Here is a 15,628-nt window from a genome sequence, read left to right as displayed (position 1 = left end):
GGTCAGTTTTCCTGCCTGCTAGAAAGAGAGGGGCCGAGGGAAATAGAAAAGGGGGAAAATACGGGAGTTTGCGGGGCTGGGGGTGTCACACTGTGCTGGGTCTCTGTGGGGTTTTCCCCTCCACCCCCGCTGCTTTCCCTCGAGGGCCCTGAGCCGTAACTGTATAGCTATTTAGTTAAATATTAAGAGGTCAAGTAACAGGGAACCAGAAACCTAATTACACGCTGCCCTCCGTGGCACAGTGGTTTTTGGTGAAAGCAGAGCAAATGCGTCCCCTTGTGTTACGGGAATGTTGTGCTGCTGCTGGAGTGATGGCCAAAATCCAGCCAGACAGCGAGTGCTCTGGACACCTTGCAGGTGGGAGATGTCGCACTGCTGCAAAGGGAATTTTGGCAGCCCCTGGCTCCGTGGTGCCCACACACTGGGTCTGGGGGCCTGCAGTTGAGCTCAGCCTGTGGGGTACAGGCACCTCTGGTTGTTCCTCCATGTCCCTGAGCAATGGGACCCCACACCGGGGATGGTTGGGACACACTGTCCTGGGATGGGGCAGAGAAAGGCAGGGCTGGGGGAGCTCTTCCCTGCCCCATGGCAGGCTGAGCTCCCACCTCACTGCGTTCATTCTCCCGGCTCCCAGGACAGGGACCAGCCAAGGTAACCCACCCCAGGGTCACAGCCACTGGGCACAGCCTGGGCATCCCTGACTGCCAAGCTACCCACTGGTCACTTTCCCCCTTTCCTGGCTGGGGTGGGCCCTTCTCCCCAGGTTAGCTGTGGGAGTGGCTTGTTTCCATGGCTCGTGGTTGTCTCTGCACAGGCCCCCACCCCACAGTCCTGGGGGGCAAAGGGGCTGTTTATGGTAGCAGCCCCAAAGAGGCACCATGGCCTCCCAGCTCAGCCCAGTGCTCACAGCAAATTGTGGGGCCACCATACATCCCACACCTCCCCTGCTCTCCATCTCCTGCCCAGAAATAGCTGGAGCCATGCTGTGTTGGGAACATCTTTATTCGGACAACCCCACATCTATGGAGCAGGCAGGGTATGGCCTCTGTGTGCCCATCCCAGCCCACCCCACCACTACCTGGGATCCGGGGCTCATCCCCATCACGAGGCCACTCGCCAGGCGTCCCGCAGGCGGGCCTTCACCTGAAACTTCTGCACCTGCAGCACGACACCAAACTTGCCCTCCAGAGAGGGCAGGGGCTGGTCCTCAGGGCACTCGAGTGTGAACCTCTGTAGCACCCAGGCCAGGAAAAGGAAGAGCTCCATCTTGGCCAGGACTTTTCCCAGGCAGACACGGATCCCAGCCCCAAAGGGGAGGTAGCTGGGTGAGGGAGAGTGGATGTGCTGGCCCTGCTCATCCAGGAAGCGGCCTGCAAGGGGAAGGGGCATTTGCCATCAGCAGGGATCGATCCCTTCTTCCTGAGACCTGCCTGAGTTCATCACATGTGTGTCCCTGCCATGAGCTGCAGAAGCAGAGATGGTGCAAATGCCCCTGATGGGTGGGAGCAGGATCTGACCTTCTACCACCAAGCCTCCCCCAGGGCACAGCCTCTCCTGCTGCACCCACCCCGCCATCCCCTGATTCTGGGGAGGATGGGGATACCCCCAACCCACCAGGATTGAACTCCTCGGGCTTGTCCCACTCCTTTTCATCGTGGTGCACAGACCAGAGGTTGATGATGACCCTGGCACCTTTGGGGATGGAGAATTCCCCGATGCTGGAAGGCAAACATAGAGTGAGACAGTTGCTCCCTCCCCACAGTCACTTGCCCATGACCTGGCTGCTCCCCAGGGGGGTCTCACCTGGTGTCAGCAAGGGACACATGTGGGATGAGCAGGGGAGACACGGGCCGGATGCGCAGCACTTCACTGATGGTGGCCTCCAGGTAGGGCAGCAGTGGGCGGTCGCTGAGGTGGGGGTGTCGAACCAGGCCAATCTTCTGGTCCATTTCCTCCTGAATCTTCCTCTGGACCTGGGAAGGAGAGCAAGTACTGGGGTGGGAGCCCAGGGAGGGGTTGCCCTGTGCACAGTGGGGTATACCTGAGCATCACCACCATGTCCTGTCAGGTTGTGCAGCGCAGAAGTAAAATGGCCACAGCCTGATCCTGCCTATTTGCAGGTCCTGACATCTCTTTTGGCACCTGCCCTCCCCCAAAGCCCCCCACGATGTCACTGGTGCTGGAGGGAGCCCAGGCCCCCTGCCATGGGGTGCAGACCTTACCTCAGGGTAGTGGAGCAGGTAGAGCACAGCCCATTTGAGAACAGTAGTGGTGGTCTCCACGCCAGCCCCAAAGATGTCCCCCACTGTCATGAGGAGGTGGTCGTCTGTCAGCTCCAGCCCTGGCACTGGGGAGCTGCTGTTCTCAGCACTGAGCCTCACTTGCAGCAGGGCATCCATGAGGTCCTTCACAGTGTCTCCAGAAAAGGCTTCCTGCCAGGGGACATGTGTGAGCCAGGCTGTCTTGGGCATATCCCAGCTCCAGCACCCTGCAGTTCCTAAGCATCTCCCTGTCCTGGCCCCACTGGCACCTTGTGTTCAGTGAATTTCTGCTGGAGCAGCTGGTCTCGGACCTGGAGGCATTTTTTCAGCAGGGCCAGGTCCTTGTTGGGGAAGATCTAGGGGAGAGAAGACACATTACAGCAAGGGGCTCAAACTCAGCCCAGCCCAGCCCCTGCAGGTCCCCAGGCAGTCTCTCTATGCCAACCAGGATACTGGGACACCAGGGCAGGGATCCTCCTAACTCTGGGGGGCTCCTACAGGACACATCCCCGCTCCTTCCTCTTGTCCAAGGTGAGAGGAACAGGCAGTCCCCGTGTCCCTGCTCACCTGGAGCCAGGGGAAGATGTCCACCAAGCTCTCCTTGGCCACGGTGTCCACGATACCCTGGCTGTACTCCAGCATGGCCTCGAACTCGGGGTCCCCGCGCCGGTATGAGGAGTTGAAGCAGAGGGAGCACACCACGTTGGTGACAGCCCGTGTGAGCTCAGGGGCCATGTCCAGGGCCGTATCCTGCGCAGCGCTGAGCGTCTCGCACAGGGATGCAGCCTCCCGGCAGACTGGGGAGGGGGAGAGGCAGGCGAGGGGGTGCTGAGGGGGTGATGGTGAAGCCAAGGGGTGAAGGGGGCAGCTGGGGGCTGCTTATTCAGGGTGTGCTTCCTGCGGGGCACCCCCCTGCCAGAGCTGAGCCTGAAGGGCCTGGGATGGGCAGGAGGGACAATGCTGGGTGCTGGGAGGAGGAAGGAGGATGGAGACATGCAGGGAAATCTCTACGTGTGGCTCGATGCTATTCCTAGGTGGAGCAGGGAATAGTATGCCTCAGTTTCCCCATCTGTGAGTGAGGGGAACTAAAGCTGGGGGGCAAAAAATTCATGGAGAGAGGTGCTGGTAAAGCAGCGGGAAGGAAGGAGAGGGACCGAGTGAGTGCCTGCTCGGCAAGGGGATGCCAGGGGGCTTGAGTTGAGCTAGAGTCTCCCCTTGGTTCCCAGGGAATCAGAGGAAGGAGAAGTCCAGCCTGGATTAAGTGCAGGAGGGAGCCAGAGCTGGGAGGGAATCTGGGGACTGGTGGGAGGCACTTACTGATCCTCTCGAGGGCGAGCGAGCCCTCCCCGAACATGGAGAGAGCAGTGTGCACCAGCTTGCGCTGGAACTTCCAGAGGGGCCCGTAGCTGGCAAAGGCGATGTCCTTGCCCCCCCGGGACAGCAGGTCTGTGGTCACCTGGGGGACAGGCAGTCCCAGGGTCACCCTGCTGCAGGGCAGCTCTGCGAGGGTGACACTTGTGGGGATGGATGATCATCTCAACCTCATCCCAGGGATGGTCTGAGGGGCTGGGGGTTAGCACAGGCAGATGAAAGCCGGGGCCATGAGTTTTTCTGTCCTCCCTGCCAAGGACTGATAGGGGCGTTTGGGATCAGGTGCCAGGGTCTGGGGCTCTAGGGTGACCAGGGAACTTAGGAGGTGTGGGGAACCTGATGATACCTGAACCCATGTCCCCATGTCCCGAGATGTAGCCAGCTGCGGGAAAAAACAGGCACCCTCGGGATGGAGGATGCCCAGGGTTTGCTCTGGGGAACGGGGCATTGAGGGGCTGCCCCGCCACTGGCTTGCTGAGGGCAGGATGGGGAAAGGAGATGGATCCTGCTGGGTGCTGGTGCCTTTCTTGGTAGCAGCCCCCGCCTCATCCCACACCACCGTGGGAAGGGTCCCCCCAAAACCTGCCGCCGACTCACGGTGCGGGGCCGTCCGGCGAAGTCTTTTCCCTTCTTCAGCAGCACCTCCCTGGCGTGCCGGTAGCTGTTCACCACCACCACGTAGTGGGAGCCCATCCAGAGGGCGTAGAGGCTGCCGTAGTGTCCCTGCAGGCGCCAGAGCCGCAGGTGGAGCTGGGGGTGCCCGGCCAGCTGCAGCAGGCTCCCCACGATCGGCAGCGCCGGCAGGCTCCGCGGCCGCCCCAGCCCCGTCCCTGTCCCCGTCCCTGCTCCCGAGGGGTCCCGCCGTCGCGCCAGCCCCCATGTGCAGAGCAGGGCCAGGGCCAGCAGCAGGGCGCCCAGCAGCGCCATGGCGGGGCCGGCTGAGGGGCTGCGGCAGCGCGGGGGGCCCTTATAGCGCCGGCGGGGGCTGCGCCTTGACCCTGAGGCGGGCCCGGCTCCTTATCGGGGGGACGGGGAGGGGGGAGCCGGGCCTGGGCCCGTGGCCAGCTCTGCAGCTGTGGGCACATGGCGGGGGGCGAGGGCAGCGGGGCCACGGCCGCGCTGGGTGGCCATGGGGGAGCTGCATCCAGCGGGCTGGGGGCCAGGGGATGCCCAGGGTTGTGTCTGTCCTTGGGGTTCCATCCCCAGGGCCCTGTGGGGGGTGAGGGGACAGCCGAGCCCTCGAGGTCTGTCCTGGATGCCATGGGCACAGCTTGTGGGTGCTGGCGGGGCACTGGGGTCTGTCGCCACCCTGGGAGCGCCTCGATGTGCCCGGGAGACAATGGGCAGCACGGGGGTGGAGGGCTGGGCAGCGCTGGGCAAGTAGTGGGAGTGCTGAGAAGCCCTGGACAACACTGGTCAGGGCTGGGAATGCTGAGGAGCTCTGAGCATCCCTGGCTGTCAGCCCTGGTCAGTGATGGGGAGCAACGGGCAGCACTTGACAGTGCTGGGCAGCCTCCACCAGTGCTGCTGAGCACTGGTCAGCCCTGGGCAGTACAGGGGAAGCACTGGTCAGTTCTGAGAAACTCTGGTCAGCGTTGGTCAGTGCTAGTCCGTGCTGGTCAGTGCTGGGCAGCCCTGGGCAGCCTCGGGGTGCCCGTGCCCGCGGTGATGTCCGAGACTGAGGTGCCCTGTCGGGAGTCCCTTGGGAACAGGAGCCCCTCCCAGCACCGCCTCCACCCACCGCGGGGCCTTCGCCTTCGCGAGCCTTCTGGCTCCCGGCGCTCGCCGTAGCGGCTCCGGGGCGGTCGGGGCGGGGCAAGATGGCGGCGGGGGGCGCGGCGGACGCCCAGGCGCGTTTCGGGCACTCGGTGAAGGGGCTCCTGACCGAGAAGGTGACGAGCTGTGGCACTGATGTGATCGCCCTCACCAAGCAGGTGCTGAAGGGCTCCCGAAGCGCCGAGGTGAGCGGCGGGTGCCGGCGGACAGCCGGTTACAGGGCCCGGGCGAGCCCCGCCGGTGCGGAGCGGGGCACCGGGAACGGCGGCGCGGGGCACACTGGGAGCTGTAGTCCACGGCGGGGACACATCCCCGTGTCGGGCAGGGACCGGGATGCGGGCACGGCTGGGCAGCGCCGAGGGGCTCTCGGTGCCTTCGGCAGCGCTGGAAGGCGGGAGGCTGCCCCTGCCTCCCGCCGTCTCTCGGATGTCAGGCGGGAGCGGCGTCTCATACTCTCCCGATGGATGTTGTGCCCAGGGCACGGCGGTGCTCCCCGGGGTGTCACCCCGAGTGTCACCCGCGAGCCGTCGCAGGGGCCTGGGGAAATGTAGAGCTGCTGCCTCACAGCCTGGTCTGTCCGTTTGTCTTTTAGCTCCTGGGTCAAGCTGCGAGAAATATGGTGATGCAAGAAGATGCCATCCTGCACTCAGAAGATGTAAGCTGTGTTATTCTGCTCGAGCAACAGTGATTCCAGGGGCAGGAGCAGGGGAGGGTGGTAAGAAGAGTTTGCAGATGTGCTTCCGGAGCCCTGAAGTGAAATACATGCATTAAGAGCAGGGCTGGTGGCCAAAATAGTTTAGTGCTTCCTCAAACCCAGGTGTGCCACTGACCCCCCAGTGCCCTGCAGCCCAGACAGCTCTCAAGCTGTGACCTCTCTCATGGGAAGCTGGAGGGACTGTGGGCTGAAACAAAACACTTGTATGTGTGCCTGTCATTGGGAAATAAGAGGAGAATGTGCCACTGCTGAGGGACAGTGGCGGGGTTATTTTGTGGGCAGGACAGTGATACAGTGGTGGATGTGACTCACCAGGGTACTGGGACAGCTTACACTGTGATTCTGCAGGCATTCATTCTTTGTTTTGTTCTCCACAGAGTTTAAGAAAAATGGCCATAATAACCACTCATCTACAGTACCAGTAAGTAGGGAACACCATGTTCTCTCTTGGGGGCTGAGTGGATCCCTCAGTCCTTTTCTGTTCTCCTTAAAGACTTTGCATGAAGCCCACTCAGACCGATCCCTCTTTTCCAGTTCTTCAAAGCTGAGCAGACCCCAGAGCTGGAATTTTCCAGCCCTCTTCAGCTCCACTGGTACAGCTCAGGCTGTTTTAGAGTGGGAGCTGATTTTTGCCTCCTGTTTGCCATACACCCTGTCTCCCATGAGCGTGTGTGACACATTTGGGGCTAAGGGGAAGAAGCCAGTGCCACTGCTGTCCCTCAGGACTTAATCCAGAAACAGGGTATTTCTGTGTGTCTCCTGAGCTGTTGTTCAAGTACCTTTTCTTTGACATAACACCAGGACTGAGATTTTGTTTTTGTAATGTTCTTTTTGTCTTTCCTTTTCTCATCTAGGCAAGAAGCAATTCAGAAGAAGTGAGTACCACTCTGGGGGACACGTGTGGGTGTGGAAAGGGGAAAGTGATGGAGTAGGATGGCAGAAAGTAGAGTGGAAAGGTGTTTGCAGCTGCCTTTGAAGCAGGTGCTGGCCCAGCGGGATAGCATTTCAGTGTTGTGAAGAGATGGGAATTTGAGTGAAGAGATATGATTTATATCATCAGTTTATTCATTGACGTGAATAAACTGTGAGGTTGATTGTGACAGGAGATGGGGATGGTGTGGAGCAGAGCTGTGTAGAGCAGGGTACACAAAGTGAGGCTTGCCTTGTGGGGCATGGAGGTGGGTTGGGGAGCCCCAGGGTTTCTCTTTGCTGTAGTGTCAGCTCTTGAGCCACTCTGGTCCCTTGGGCACAGGTAGCACAGCACAGTCTGGGGAGCAGATCTCACTCTGAATCTCCTCTTGGTCCCCAGTGTTGAACGGTCATCCAACCTTCAGGACCAGCTGAATCACTTGCTGAAGTGAAGGGGAGCTGAAGGCACGAGGATGTCTCAACTGGCACTGAGGGAAGCAAAGCATCCTCTTACCATCCAGCTCTTGGGGTTCAGAACTATGTCTGAATCATGCTGGATGTCAGCTGGGATATGTAGAGTCTGTGTTTCTGGGCATGTGGTCTCCTTTCACGTGCCTCCATCCATAGCTCTGCTCTGGAATGCTCAGCTGTGCCCAGCTGAAACTAACTCTCCTGCAGCTTTGCTCCCCCAGCAATTCCTGTGTCCGCTTACTTCCCATGTAGGGTGAGGTGCTCTGCTCACACCAGCAACCTTGGAAAGAAATGCGTAGTATTGAGCTGTGGGGTTTAAATGCGGGTACCTGCAGCTTGCCACTGGTCTTTATTTAGCCACAGAGGTGGCACAGAGTGCAGTTTATTTAGGGCACGGTAATCAGTGGGAGCTGCAAGTGCCTGGGTGGGTAAGAGGTGCGTCACTGTTGGCTGAGGTGCCAGTCCCAGCCCAGAACTTCGAAACCAGGAATCTGGGCACACACCTCTGCCAGTGGTCTAGCTGGATGTTGTTTGGCCAGCATCCTGCTCGGAGGTTATCTTATTTTCCACTCTGCCAGAGTTTGGAACATCAGCCCCTTGCCAGCCCATCTGTGCTGCATTCAGCCTTCAACTGCATTCCTTTCCCTGGGCTGCTGCTCCAGCTATCGATGAAGCAGCCTTGGCTGTGATGTGTGTTTGTATCTGGTTGGGAAGGTATCCAAAGGCCCGGCTGGGAAGTAGGCAGGAGAGCATCGTGAGCTGGTGTGCCCAGTTCTGCACCGCTCTGTTGAGGACTGTTCACATCCTGGGGAGTGACACCAGGCCCAGGCTATAAACACAGTGTCTTGTTTTTGATATGTCACTTATCTGGAGCACTTGGAGTGCACGGGAAGCACTTGTTTCCCTGAGTGTGCTTTTCACCAGCTGATAGGAGCAGTCAAGCTGAGCGTGGGCATTGGCCTGTCACATTCCTGTTGGAGCACTGCTGGGGTTTGGCTCCTGTGCTGCAGAGCCTTCTCCTGGGCTGGATTTCACCATTCCTGCCAGGGCCTGCCTGTTTGGGCTTTACATGATGGCACCACAGCTCCTGCATCCCCACGAAGGTGTCACTGTTAGTCCAGCGGCCGTGGTAGGTATTTTTGCCTTGGGTGGGGTCCTGATCCCCAGCTTTGCAATGGAATTGAGGGTTTTCCCTGAGCTGCTGGAGAAGCTGCAATATTCTTGCTGGGAATAAAAGCTGTCCTGAACACCACCAAATCGCAGTGGAGTCTGTGTTGGATGCTAGCGGTGGCGGTTCCTGTGTGGCAGGGAGACTGTTTGGGATGGTGGGTCTCTGCACCCCAGTGTCCCCCATTGGGCTTCAGCTCAGGAGTCTTCACAGAGGCAGTGTGTCCTTGTTGCAGATGGCTCATCCCGTCCAAGGTCCTGTCCTCTGCAGAGGCTGGAGCAGCCCTGTGGCATTAAACTTGAGTCTCCCTGCATTTGGGGCAAGCAGGGACAGGGCTGCACCTTGGAGGTGCAGAGCTGTTGGGGGTCAGGCAGCAGGGTGAGTTTTGGGGGTGTGGATGCAGGCACAAACTGAATGATGGGGTCGTGCCCACCGAGGGACTGGGGCCAGCTCCCCTCGCCGTGCCTGTGTCCCTGCAGTGCCAGGTGCCTGGGGTCTGGGCGAGGCAGGAGCTGGTGTGGGATGGAAGCCAGGCCCGGGGTGTCATGGGATGTCGGGGCGGAGCATGGCCCAGGCTGGGCAGAGTCCATCCCAGGCGCTGCAGCTGGAGACAGTACGGCAGCAAGGGGCCTCTGCTGCGGGTGCTGGGACTGCCCTGGGGGCACCCTCGGGCCAGAGGGCTCTGCAAAGCAGGGAGAGGGGGTTTACACCTCTGACAACCCCTACAGGGTTGTTTTGGAGGGTAGTCCCTCCAGGGCAACTGGGATGGTGTTTCTGGGTGGAGAGGGGGAATGTTATTAGATGCCCCCAGGACTATCCTACTATACTTCAAGTTTTGGGGTGTCTCTAGGTTCTGCTGGGGGAGAGCAAAAAGTGCTCCGGTATCTGGGAGAAGAGGGGGGGGTTCAGAGCCTTGAGGAGGGCCTGGTGTGGTGCCCATCTCTGTGTCAGGCACCAGCCCTACATTCCCCTTGCAGTGGCAACTCCCTGCAGAGAGCAGATCCACCAGGAGGTGCAGGTGAGAGGCGCTACAGGAGCTGGTGGCAGGGCTGGGGTGGCTGGACAGGGGATGTGAGCCTGGGCTGTGCTGGGGGTCCCTGCTGCCATCAGAGGATAAAGTTTGTTTGGGGCCCAGAGGGAAACTGCCCAGGTGCAGTCAGCTTATTTTCTCCTGTTGCCCACAGGGATGGGGGCGCTGAGCAACCTGGTATTTCCCTGCCCTTGTTCCCCACACCCTCCTCAGCCAGAGAAGTGGTGACTGCAGCCTGCAAAGTTATTGCGAATGGGAATTAAATTCTCTCCTGCACAAACACATCTGTGCATGTGAGCAAGGGGAGCTAGGGGGGATGGGGGCAAGGGAATACGTGATGTTAGTCTAATTTTTAGCTGAGTGGAAATGAGAATGCCAGTGCAGGAGGACATCAGGGAATTTACAGGCTGAGCACAGGCATGGCCCCCATATTTTGGAGCATGGGAAGTTCCCAGGCACAGCTTGCCATAGTTTACTGGTCCCTGTCCTTCCCATCTCAGGATTACTATGGCAAAGAGCTGCAGAAGTCAGAAGACCTCAAAACCAACGCGTGTGTCACCTCAGCCAGGCCCCTTCCCAAGGTGGTGAGAGATGCTTTGGAGCATGTCCACGAGGAGGTGGTGGCCAGGTAAACCCTGGGATCTCTCCCTGCTGCTGTGTCCCCATGGGCTGCAGCCCCCTGGACAGCCATGCTGTGGGGGCATCTCTGCCCAGCTCAGCTCAGCATCTGCCCAGGTACTACGGCTGTGGGCTGGTGATCCCGGAGTGCCTGTCGTCATGCCGGATCCTGGACCTGGGCAGCGGCAGCGGCAGAGACTGCTACCTGCTGAGCCAGCTGGTCGGGGAGCAGGGCCACGTCACTGGCATAGATATGACCGAGGGCCAGGTACAGTGCAGAGCTGGGGCTCTCCCTCATCCTCTCAGCAGCCCCCCACCATTTTTCCTGTCCTCCTGCCAGGTTGAGGTGGCAAAGAAGCACATTGCCTACCACATGGATAAGTTTGGCTACCAAAAGCCGAATGTGGAGTTCCTCCATGGCTACATGGAGAGGCTGGGTGATGCTGGGCTGGCTGATGAGAGCTACGATATTGTTATGTAGGTAACATGCAGGGCACTGTCACCCCCCAGTCCTGCTGCTCCCCGGGGCTGTGGGTTGGGGTCTGGCTCCACATCCCACTGGGTTACCTGCTTCAGAAGCACGTGTTAGCAAAAGGGAAATCCCAAGGCAGATCCTGGGCTAGAGTCTGGGAATATGCACACTGCCCTTTTCATGGTCAAATCAGTGTTTCCAAACCCCGTGTGAAGCGATGGGACACGCAGCAGCTGGTGGATGTGGTGCAGCTGGTGGTGCTAAGTGGGCAAAAGGGTGCAAATACGCCTCTGTCTCCTCCTTTCCAGCTCGAACTGCGTGATCAACCTTGCCCCTGACAAGAGGGCTGTGCTGCAGGAGGCCTTCCGCGTGCTGAAGGTGATGCTGGGCCTGTGCCCAGGGCAGCAGAGCAGGCTTGGGGTGGCCCCGCTGTTGGGGTGCCACTGGGAAGCAGCCAATGGGATGCAGCAAGGTGGAGACGTGGGATGGGGCCACGGGAGCGTACCTCTGCAGAGGGTCCCAAGCAGGGTAGCATTAGGGAGTTCCCAATTTCCCCTGCCTTTTTTGTCCCTTTCCTTCTTGGGAGTCTCCCTTCACTCCTCATTGCCTTCCAGCCCGGGGGAGAGATGTACTTCAGCGATGTCTATGCCAGCCAGCGCCTGAGCGAGACCGTCCGGAAGCACAGGGTGCTGTGGGGTGTGTAGGGCTCCGGGATGGGGGAATGGGATGGGGGCTGGACCTTTGCCTCCATCCAACCTTTGTTTGTGGTCTCGTGCCAGGGGAGTGCCTGGCGGGAGCCCTGTACTGGAGAGACCTGTACAGCATCGCTGAGGAGGTGGGGTTCAGCCCCCCGTGCCTGGTCACTGCCAGCCCCATCACCATTGGAAACAAGGAGCTGGAGGGCATCATTGGTGAGGGTCCAACCAGGGAGTGTCAGCTCTGGGGGGCTGTGGGGAATTGTGCTGGGATCCCAGGCCCTGCTGGATCCCAACCTGGGAGTTCGGTGCCCAGCCCACCAAACTCCCCCTTGCAGGAGACTGCCGCTTTGTTTCTGCGACTTTCCGCCTGTTCAAGGTGCCAGGTGGCAGCCGGGCTGGGCCAGCACAGGTCATCTACAACGGCGGGATCGTGGGGCACGAGCGAGAGCTGGTGTTTGATGCCAACTTCACTTTCAAGGTGCAGGGAGTCCTGCAAGCAGTCCTGGTCTGTAGGGATGAGTTAAAGCGGATGAAGCAGTGCTACTCAGGAGTGTCCTCTGTGATTTGGGGGGCAAGCTTTGGTAAAAGGGGTGATGAGTGGGAGCAGAGGGGCTGTATAAACCCAGAGGAGTGCAAACAGGTAGGAAAGGGATACAGATCCATGCACTGTATTGCAGTAAAAGTAGAAGCAGGACATCCATGGTGGCTTCCTAAGAGGGTTTGAAGTGTGCTGCTTGGTTACTATAGGTGTTTCTCTACAGTTCTGCACCAAGATCTGCCCCTGCTTTTGCTCCCCCCATCATCAGCATGGGTGGTTGGAGTCCCTTGGGACACATATGTAGGACCCCAGCCCTGTGACTGTTCCTCTGTCCTCAGGAAGGAGAGGTGGTGGACGTGGATGCTGAGATGGCTGCGATCTTGCGAAGCTCCAGGTTTGCAGAGGAGTTCCTGATCCGAGCCGGGGCCAGTGCCACAGCACCACAGGGCAACTGCTGCAAGGGGGTGAAGGTTGGTAGCAGGCGGCTCCGTTGGCTGGGTTCAGGGATGGGGACGTGGGTGTTCCATGCCGTCAGAGTTGCCCTGGGGTATCTGAGGGGCTATGGCATGATACCAAGACACGTGAGTCCTTCTGGGCCAGGCAGGAGCCCATGGGGCATTAAGGTTGGTGCCTGGTGCTAAGTGTGGACAAACTGTACCCCAGCCCACGTCAGAGCCTTCCAAAGGGGGGTCTGCTCTAACCACCAGGTGTGAGAACCCCTTGCTCCCCCCCAGCATGTCCGTAGGGACTGGTGAGGCTGACAGCCGGACTTTTCTGAGGTCTCCCAAGGGGAGACATCCTTCCCCTGAGCGGAATGGCTGTGTAGGGCCTGCCCTAGGAGGTGATGGCCCATCCCTGCAGCTCCTTCCTGCCCATTGTTCTCCCAGCTGCTGATGGGAGAGCAGATTGTCCCTGTCTGCCAACCCTGACCTTGCATCACAAAGCACTCTATCTGCTGGAAACCTCTCTCTTCTCCTTGGTGGTCTCTCCAGCCTGTAGATGGGCCAGGACAGGCAAGGGAGATAACGCCCTGCAGCTGCGTATCCCTGAAACTCAGCCTTGTACTTGGAGAGGGCAGATGCTCTTGGGTCTCCGTCCAAGCAGGAGGCATTTCTCAGATAAAAGTAGAACCAAAGTCCCAGAGAAGCTCTTGGCTTCCTTCTTGTAGCAGAGAAAAGCAGCTAGAGTGAGCCAGGAGCTCAGGGGGGTCTGTGCTGGCAGGTTTTGAGCCAGGGGGAAATGTCACTCTCAGGTTACCTTTTGCTTCTCTCTGGCCTGATCCTGCCCTGGGTTTTTCTCTGCCCTCCAGGAGAGGATCTGCAATCCCTTCCAGCTGCTGGAGCAGTTGGCAGCCCCAGGTCCTGCCTGCTGTCCTCGTGGCACCTATGGTTCCCCAGGGTGCTGCTGAGTGCCCACACACCAGCAGATGCCAGCGAGGCAGGAGAACACGGCCCCAGCGGTGTCTTCCACCAGAGAGCAAATAAATGTCTGAGCTCAGAGGCTGTGTGCTCGTGGCTGGGCCCACAGGACCTGTGGGGTGCTGTGCTTCCATGTCAGGGCTGGTGGGGCAGGTTGTGCCTGGGTGCAGTAAGGACAGACAGCTGTCCTGTGGGGCTGTGGGGCTGGCAGTGGTTACATGGCTTGGGCACACAGGCAGGGACAGTCTCTGTGGGAAAGGGGTTGTGGGTCCCTGTACGTGAGATGAAAGGTTGCATGTGTGCTTGGCAGCAGCCGTGTGCTGGTGTGCTGAACAGCCGTGTGCTGAGCCTGAGGGGACCTGACCCTGCAGCATTACCCTCCTGTGTCAGCCTGGCTCCAGTTTTTGGTCCTGGGGGGCCCGCAGCTGAGATCTAAATGCTTCTGAGAAGTGAAAGGCACAGCAATAAGCAGCCCAGTTGCTCTTTTCCTTCTTTTGATCTCCCCGTGCTAACCCTCCATATGCAAGCATCCTCCAGGCAGAGTCCATGCCAGCTGCCCGTGGGGTGAGCATCTCCCCAGGGTGGTGGACAAGAAGGATTGGTCAGCTCCTGGGAGCTTGGCCAGCCCTGCTTTTCCGTGAAGAACTCAACGTGGCACACAGGGTGCAGAGGGATGTCCCCCTTGTTTGCATTCAGGGCGGGGGTGTCCCAGGCACAGCTCCCCATGCTTTGCAGCTCATTCCAGGAGATGGGAATTGCTCTCTCCTTCCCTGTGCAGCACCGCTGAGGTTTCTGTTTTCCCCCAGACTCCATCTAGTGGGAAAGCCTCGAGTCCCCTGCAGGCATTGCATCTGCGGAGTTTCGCAGGGAAATGCGGCGCTTCTGGAAAAGCAGAATCGCGTCTGGCCCCATCTCGTAGGGGGCAAAGAGAGAGGGCTTTGAGGCTGCGGTGGGAGGTGATGGGCTGCTGTTTGGGAAAGGCTGGGGGCTGAAGAGCCCTTGGGTGAGCAGCTGTGCTTTGAAATGAGGGACCATTTCCAACCACCCTCACACTGATTTTCCAGGAGGGGCCAAATTTCCTCTCTATGCTACTTAAATGTCATCTTGGTGTGGCATTGGGGAAGACAGAAAGCAAACGATAAAATTTGGGTTAACAAATAAATGTGGCCCGGTGCCAAGGATGCTCTGCAGTAGCAGTAGCAGTGGATGAGGAGGGTCCAGGTGTTCAGGAGGCATTTCCAGCACACCTAGAATGAAAAGCATGAGTGAACAGGTAGTACCTGACTGTCACACAGTGATGGGAAGTCCAGAAACAGGTGTATCAGCCTAGAATGCTTGGCCTGGCTAGGGCAGCAATTAAGTAATATTTTAGAGATTAAATATATAAGTGATGCCCTTGAATATGGTTTCCTGGAAAGTCTTCTTGCCAGCCTGTCCCTTTGGCTTTGGACTAGACTATGAGCCTGACCTATTGGGTGTACAAAAACTCATAAGTTGTTGGGTTTAGAGCAATGCCATAGTTTAAAAAAAGAATCTTTGGTGTTATCTGGATCATCAGGGTATGTATTAGCTGGTTTGAGGTAGGGGTCCCTTGCAGAGCAGCCTTGGGGGTGGCTGTGATTAGTAGGCAAGAGGAGCTCTGAAACTGTGTGGAGTGACCTCAGTGATGGGACCTGCTGAAAATACCATCAAGAGGCTGTTTAATGCCCCCCTGTATAGCTCTCTTCCTCTATTACTTACAAAGGCTTCCTCAAAATCCCCAAACAGCTCATCCCTGGAGGTTTGCAGCAATTAGCTCCTGCTATCAAAGACAGCCTTCCCAGTGGTAATGGAAGAGCAGATGGGGTGGGGGTCCTACCTGCAAAGTCCTTCATTAAAAAGACATAAATCCCTGCTGAGTCCTTTCAACTTGCCTGGGAAGAGATGCACCCCCAGTGAAGTCCCCCCTCTTTGTGCATACAGAAAAAGGCCACAGCTTAAATGCCACTGCATTTGCACAGCACTATTTTTTTTTGTTTTTCCAAATTCTCAGCATGTCTGGGAGGAAGCAGGTAAGAGGACTTGACTTTGATCTGGAGCATTAGAGATCTTCACCAGACTGTGGATGTGGGGATGTCCTGTCTGCTTGGCTTTGCTTGTGCCTGTGCAGCCTTGGCGATTTTAGCCCTCAAGCCATGAAAAGA

At 58.4% G+C, this 15,628-nt stretch overlaps 3 protein-coding genes across 5 annotated transcripts; 2 read left to right on the top strand and 1 right to left on the bottom strand.

The window, feature by feature from the left end:
• Window positions 1-984: 984 nt before the first annotated feature.
• On the bottom strand, window positions 985-4,561 carry LOC114071768 (steroid 17-alpha-hydroxylase/17,20 lyase). The gene is made up of 8 exons (XM_027909627.1): window positions 4,230-4,561; window positions 3,579-3,717; window positions 2,829-3,058; window positions 2,531-2,617; window positions 2,223-2,432; window positions 1,804-1,973; window positions 1,615-1,718; window positions 985-1,370 (listed from the first exon to the last, which is right to left on the bottom strand). Exons 1-8 carry the CDS (start codon window positions 4,557-4,559, stop codon window positions 1,102-1,104), a joined length of 1,539 nt encoding a protein of 512 aa, XP_027765428.1. The 5' UTR covers window positions 4,560-4,561; the 3' UTR covers window positions 985-1,101.
• An 877-nt stretch (window positions 4,562-5,438) lies between these two features.
• On the top strand, window positions 5,439-8,760 carry BORCS7 (BLOC-1 related complex subunit 7). Its single transcript, XM_027907441.1, has 5 exons — window positions 5,439-5,593; window positions 6,001-6,063; window positions 6,501-6,544; window positions 6,978-6,998; window positions 7,433-8,760. Exons 1-5 carry the CDS (start codon window positions 5,453-5,455, stop codon window positions 7,482-7,484), a joined length of 321 nt encoding a protein of 106 aa, XP_027763242.1. The 5' UTR covers window positions 5,439-5,452; the 3' UTR covers window positions 7,485-8,760.
• Window positions 8,761-9,254: 494 nt separating this feature from the next.
• Window positions 9,255-13,524, top strand: AS3MT (arsenite methyltransferase). Of its 3 annotated transcripts, XM_027907420.1 has the most exons (11): window positions 9,255-9,284; window positions 9,649-9,689; window positions 10,202-10,329; window positions 10,437-10,587; window positions 10,660-10,796; window positions 11,100-11,169; window positions 11,406-11,487; window positions 11,571-11,702; window positions 11,825-11,967; window positions 12,366-12,497; window positions 13,337-13,524. In XM_027907420.1, coding segments are annotated over exons 1-11 (1,116 nt in total). In that variant the 5' UTR covers window positions 9,255-9,283; the 3' UTR covers window positions 13,436-13,524. The 3 variants fall into 3 exon arrangements, with proteins under 3 accessions (XP_027763221.1, XP_027763225.1, XP_027763229.1); XM_027907424.1 differs by lacking the exon at window positions 9,255-9,284 and having other exon boundaries at window positions 9,422-9,689; window positions 10,270-10,329; window positions 10,421-10,587; XM_027907428.1 differs by lacking the exons at window positions 9,255-9,284; window positions 9,649-9,689 and having other exon boundaries at window positions 10,206-10,329; window positions 10,421-10,587.
• Window positions 13,525-15,628: the final 2,104 nt, after the last annotated feature.

Source organism: Empidonax traillii, unplaced genomic scaffold (genome assembly GCF_003031625.1).
Source record: "Empidonax traillii isolate 1590-97213 ecotype Southwest subspecies unplaced genomic scaffold, ASM303162v1 scaffold27:size3997909, whole genome shotgun sequence".
In the NCBI taxonomy this organism is placed as follows: domain Eukaryota; kingdom Metazoa; phylum Chordata; class Aves; order Passeriformes; family Tyrannidae; genus Empidonax; species Empidonax traillii.
This window is presented reverse-complemented; position numbering and strand designations above follow the sequence as displayed.